General features: G+C 35.1%; 1 protein-coding gene across 1 annotated transcript in view; it reads right to left on the bottom strand.

Annotated features, from left to right (window-relative positions):
• The window catches only part of LOC122261916 (histone-lysine N-methyltransferase SMYD3-like), a gene marked incomplete in the record, with an annotated part of 50,325 nt that overhangs the window by 37,553 nt on the left and 6,434 nt on the right, over positions 1–6,338 (bottom strand). The window contains 1 exon segment of the mRNA XM_086552062.1: positions 743–855. Within this exon segment, the coding sequence (XP_086408188.1) occupies positions 743–855 (113 nt within the window).

Below are 6,338 nucleotides of genomic sequence, written 5' to 3'. Positions count from 1 at the left end.
TTTCTTCAGCTATCTCTCTCTCGCTTTCTCCAGCTATCTCTCTCTCGCTTTCTCCAGCTATCTCTCCAGCTATCTCTCTCACTTCTCACTTATCACTTATCACTTTCTCACTTATCACTTTCTCCTCCTCACTTTCTCCTTCTCACTTTCTCCTTCTCCTTCTCCTTCTCCTTCTCTTCTCCTTCTCTCTCTCTTGCTCTCCCTTTTTTTATTTTTCTATCCTTTCTCTTTTTCTCATTTCTCTCTCTCATTTCCTTTTTTTCATTTCTCTCTCTCTCTTTCTCTTTCTTATTCTTGCTCTCTCTTTTTTTTCTTTTTTCTCTCCTTTCTCTTTTTCTCATTTCTCTCTCTCCCTTCCATTTTTTCCTTTCTCTTTTTCTCTCCTCTCTCTCTCTGTATCTTTCTCTTTCTCCCTCTCTCTCCCCTTTCTCTCACTCTCTCTTTTCTGTCTCCTCTCTCTTTTCTTGTTTTTTCCATCTCTCTCCTTTTTCTCTTTCTTTCTCTCTTATGCACCAGCTCTTTTCTTTCATCTTTTTCTCCTATCAGTTCTTTCTCTCTCCATTCCTTCTTTCTTTCCTTTCTTTCTCCCTTCTTCCTTTTATTCCTTCTTCCCTGGTGGTAGGGGTCTTGAACCCCTCATGAAGAGGCCCTGTCTTTTCTTCCTTTTCATCCTATTCCTTACCCTAAAAATGTCATTTTTCAAGAACAAATATATAAAACAAGTAAAGTATGGGAAACATACCTTTTTAAACAATGATCACAACAAAGACCTCTATTCACTACGTTCAAAATGTAGATAAAAGGTTTTGCCGTCAATATGATATCTCCTCTTGCAACCTCCTTCCGCACAGGTACCTGTGAATGAGGTCAATCACTGTTAAAAAATAGAATATGATACATTTATTAAAAGCAATAAACTAAATAACCTATCAACCTATCAGATTTGCTTACCCAGACTCCAGGATGGGTTTTATTTCATACCTTGACTTTTCCCACTCTCTTTTAGTCACTCTTTGTAGAGCTAGAGCCATTTTTGTTTTATTTTTTGTGTGTTTTACTGTATTTAGAGACATATCTGTCATATCAGAGGCTCTATCAATTCTGCACTTGACTAAAATTGTAGTTCAGGGTCCACATCAACTCATTTTTTATTTTATACTCAGTGTGATGATAAAAGTATTGCTGTTTTTAGAGGACAAAAAATAACTTTATCTTTTCATATTTGTGTGCTGCCATGAATGAATACAAAACATATAACCATCCACAATGAAGATGACATGAAGAAGTAGGGAAGAGGAAGATTACTTATGCTTATGACTGTGAGTGCCATAGTACAAGGCATCCATACTGGCACAGGAGCACATTATAGACATTGGGCATGATTTGAGTCACCTTCCTCCTCTCATTCTGCCTGCACATCCTTCAACTGCAGTACTTTAGAGCAAGAGGTTGGCAACTTGCTATGTGCCATCACTCTATAAAGACAAGGCTCAAGGCCCTCTCTCCAGCTGGTGCTAGAAGAAAGTAGTGCCATCTAGGTTTTGGATGTTAGGTGAAACCCATTTTGATTAATATTACAGCAGTTATACTAATTATGACTGCAATTGTCATCATCACTCACTCGCTACTCATAGCACAATAAAATGACACAGTGATCCAAAATCCCCAAACGTCATGACGCCCATTGTCAGGCCAGAGCTCCTGCACCATGCATGACGAAAAAACATGTCACCCGTCATTAACGGGTGACATGTGTAATGAAAAAAAATATATGAAAATAATTTATATGTACAGTAGTCTCATTTGGCATACATATTGTTCTTGATCATAATGCCCCCATTTTTAATACTGCCAAGGTAACTTCAAGTATGTCCCAACATACATAGAAATAAAAAAATGTATTATCATTATTTTATAAAATCAAACTAATCCATACTGACTTGCAGGGACTGACATCTCATTATGCATTTGACTATGAATGATAAAATATATACTTTTATGATTCTTTATCATCTTTGAAAGGCTATTAATATATTGCATTAGCCTATTAGCTTCTGATCAAAATGAACTCAATTACTAGCCCTTGTCTAGATAATTTTCTTACTTTTTCTCTTTTTTAACAACCCTAGTGATTTACATGCACTATTGAAATGAAAAGTTAATCATACTACAGATTCTGAATATTGGAAAGACTTCCGGTAAGGGGACCAAAAGGTAGGCACATAGTCATACACATTGGGCATTTAAAAATGTCTCTTCAGAATGTTACTAAATCTGATTAATCTAATACAAATATTTGACCATTACTCTTACATATGAATAGATATCTAGTTCTAGATTTTTATTTTTATTCAACGAATAACAAAGAAAATAAGACAGCAAGGATAAAAATAACACCAATTCCTTTAAAAAAAGTTATAGGTTACCAATGTTTATTTTTGCAGTCTGGTTATTTCATACAATACATGTTATAATCTTTTCTGCTTGTAGGTTAACTTAGTAGTGTAAGGTGTAAGAAACAAGAATCAATGATGCTATGAAAAATTAACTAAAGGCAGGACCAGGGTATGTATATAATGGACAAGGCCAAGATGCACAAGAAAAATATGTAGACAATTTTTCAAATGTCTGCCAGAGTCTTAAGCCACTAAGTCTAACAATCTAAAGCCACCTCTATTGCAAGGGAGAATATGGGCCAATGTAGTATGAAAATATTGGCATACCGACCCAGTCAACCTACCACTTTGGTTGGTCCAATAGGTACTCAGTGCACAATATCCTGCAAGTATGCAATTACTTAAAAGGCACCATGCATGCACTGTACACCTATTCGTCTTAACAATTTTCATTTTCTTCACACAGTACATAAACTGCTTACTCTCACACTGAACAATACAAAGAAAAAAGTCTTAAGTCAAACTGGGGTGCTGTAGAACACTCAGTCACATGATTTGAGCATGTAACCTATGTTTTTGTTTCAAGCAGTAATTCATGGAATAAATGTAAAGGGAAATTTGTGTAGGATTGGGGACAGTTAAAAAAACAGTGCTGCATAAAGCCCAACAGGAGTTTAGGGTAAGTTTGAGAACCACTGGTCTCAAATGTCAACTTCACAGAAAAAAAAGAAACATACTCCTGGTGTTATCAAAGCTGCTTTAGATGACATGCAAAAGTGAGCAAAGGAGCATACAATAGAATAAACAATTTTCTTGTTATGAATGCTATAAGATAATATTGCAATTACCAGCACTTTTCCTACGAATATCGCATTTCTTTCCAATTTGGGTTTGTAAGTAACTTAAATAGTGTACTTGCCACAAGTGCTTGATTGAGGTGCAGCTTATTTTTCTATAGCTTTGCAAAAAATCTTTCCACAGACAAAGTTGAGGTTGGACTTCATGGACAAATTTGAAGTGCAAATAGGGCCAATGGTTTATTACCAACAGAATTTCCAAATTTATTTCTAAGGCTATGTATACATATAAATATATATTTACATTCTTTTATTTTAGGAATGACAAGTATATTAGTATGACTCCAAGTAAAAACCTCAGAGTTTGATTGTATAACTAATATTGTCTGTTGTACTGTCATACTCAGTTCTCATCAAAGTTCCTCAGCCCTGTTCCATGCAGTGTTCTTTTTAGTTTGTTTTTTGAGGGGCTAGAGGCATGTACCATATTACCATGGACAGACAGTTTATCAAGTTTCGTTAAAGGGTCCTTTCTGTTTGTGAGAAGGGTGAATGTCAGGTACCAGTTGTGTAAGTATTGTACAGGTTTTAATGCAAAGGATTATTACTATAATACTGAAACAAAGACAAAGTTATGTTGAAAAGTTTTCAAGTTTTCAGTCTTAAATCACATTATCATCATATTGTATTCTTATCTTAATTTTCTGTTTATGTGTTTACTCCCTGTTACATTATTCAAAATAACTATTATCATCATCTTTTTTATTTACTAAGGTCAGGAAGTTGTTTCTTAATGAAGCAAATATATCATAAATCTAATTTTTGTTTTTTTATTAGGCAGGGGTGGATAAAGTATTGAACCATGGAACCGCTGATACTGGAAAATATTTTGGCTCCCAGAAAGAAAAAAACAGAATTTAGAATTTACACAAATAAAAACAAAAAATCCTGAAAACCAAAATCAACAAAATTGAAAGAGAAAGTAATATAGGAGAAAGAAAATCAGTCATTAATGATTAACCAATCATAGTCTCAACTGGTATAACATTTGCCTTATTTCTATGACCCAACAAAATGTTACAGCATATATGCTGCAAAAATGTATTGAATGAGTGGACAATCAAATCAAAATTTGGCTGGTTGCATTTGTAAACCAAATATAGTATATTTATTAGTAGAGTAGGTTACTGTAGAATATTGATAAAAAAAAAACTTGGATTAAAGGTCATTTTATGTGTATTATATTCTGATTGGATCCAACCTAAGTTGTGACTAAAGAAATAAAACTATGATGTTCAAAATAAATCTGTTTAGTTTCTAGACTTACAAATATTTTAAAAAGTAATAAAGCATAAGGCCATCAATATAGTTCATTATCTACCTCACAAAAAACATAAACTGTTCCTGAAGGTGTGGACCAGATTGATAAGATCTACCAATACCTAAATGATCATTGCAAGTGTGGTTCTTTCACTTGACCAGGGGGGGGGGGGGGGCAAAAATGTCTTTAACATCTAAATCATACCAACACTGATGACACTGAGGTCTTAAAAATTAAGATTTTGATGAAGATTATATAGATATCAAAATGACAAAGGTTCTACTCAATTTGTCTACTTTGGCTACAAAACTGCATCACCCTGATGGGAGCTACATTAAGGCATCAGTACCAAAATTCCAAACTTTCACTGAAGTAGTAATGCAGATTCCACTTTGATCTGTAGCATCTTCACTCACTGAAGAGCTCTAATTTCAGTACAATGAATTCCTCAGGAGATTTAACCCATTCATGCTGGGGTGATTCCGGCTATGAATGGTCACAGTGCCTAACGCCTCGGGATTCTCGGGCACACCAGCCGCGAGCCTGGGCTGTCCACTCACTCACACCGAGCGCCGGCCTTGGCCAAATATCTCGTCACCGGTGTCTGACGCAAAAAACACAAAACGTGTCAGCACGTCATTCAGTGCAAATGGGTTAATTTTAAAGATTCAAAGGCAATAGTGGATGAGTAGTTAAAACTGGTCAAGAGCCCCCTTTCCCAAGCCAAGGAAAGTTTGTTTCCTGTCTCAGGTCTCAAACAGAAAAGCTAATTATATCAGTTGAAGAAAACAGAAAATGTTCTTTGATGTCTATCAATTAAGTTTACTCAATATACTTGTAATTGCTCTCAGTGTTCAGCAGCTTGTGAAATACTTTAGAATCTACATCAAAGTCTTTGAGCTGTCGCAGAAGATTGTTCTGAAGAAATCCCACCTTGGTTGCTGTTTTGACCTCTAATATTCATCCATCCCCTGCTCTATGGCCTTGCTCCAATGTCCCAGACTTGGACCATTCACAACAACATAGAACTCACCATTGATATTGTCCTCTGTCATATATCAGTTCCTCCTGAAATTATTTTCATACTTTGAGGCCATTGACTCAAGTAAACTGGCAAGACTACTAAATAGATACAGTAGCTATCCCTTGCAGTACCATTTCAATCTCTTGAAAAAGACTGTTACTTAAATCAGAAAACTCTTTGAAAATTTACTTTGTGCCTATTTTTTTCAACTCTCCCTGTTCAAACTTTGCAATCTGTATTTAAAGAAGGGCAAAAACATTTTTACAAAAGAGACTTCAGAATATTAACAAATAACATCCAGTAAGAAGCTTTAACCTTAGAGAACAAAGAGAAAGCTAAGAGAAAATATAATTCATCTAACCAGTAATTTGATGCAAACATGATATCAAGTTATTACACAGTTATTCATGGCTAAATACCTGTGCTAATAATTTTATTTACTGAAGATGATGTGATATGATTAAGTTAAGGCACTAATTGGCCAGGTTTTTGTACTTCTAATTGTTCAGTGGGATCAATGTTTATATGGCACAAGTCTGGACTGCTAATTTGTGTTACAGAAAACATTTAATATCTTAACCCAATACAGCCAGTCACAGATTTGCTTGCCCAGTCTCCAGGATGGGTTTTATTTCAGAGCAAGGAAGCTTCATGCAATATACCATCACTTTTCTCACTCTTTTACAGTCATTCATTGTAAAGCTAGAGCCATTTTTATGACCATCATTTCTTGTGTTTTATTCTATTGAGTGTTATATCACAGGCTCTATCAATGCTGCAGTTGCCTAAATTGTGATAGA

The sequence above is a fragment of the Penaeus japonicus genome, unplaced genomic scaffold (genome assembly GCF_977035675.1).
Source record: "Penaeus japonicus unplaced genomic scaffold, GWHDUDI00000001_assembly GWHDUDI00000026, whole genome shotgun sequence".
Classification (NCBI taxonomy): Eukaryota; Metazoa; Arthropoda; class Malacostraca; order Decapoda; family Penaeidae; genus Penaeus; species Penaeus japonicus.
This window is presented reverse-complemented; position numbering and strand designations above follow the sequence as displayed.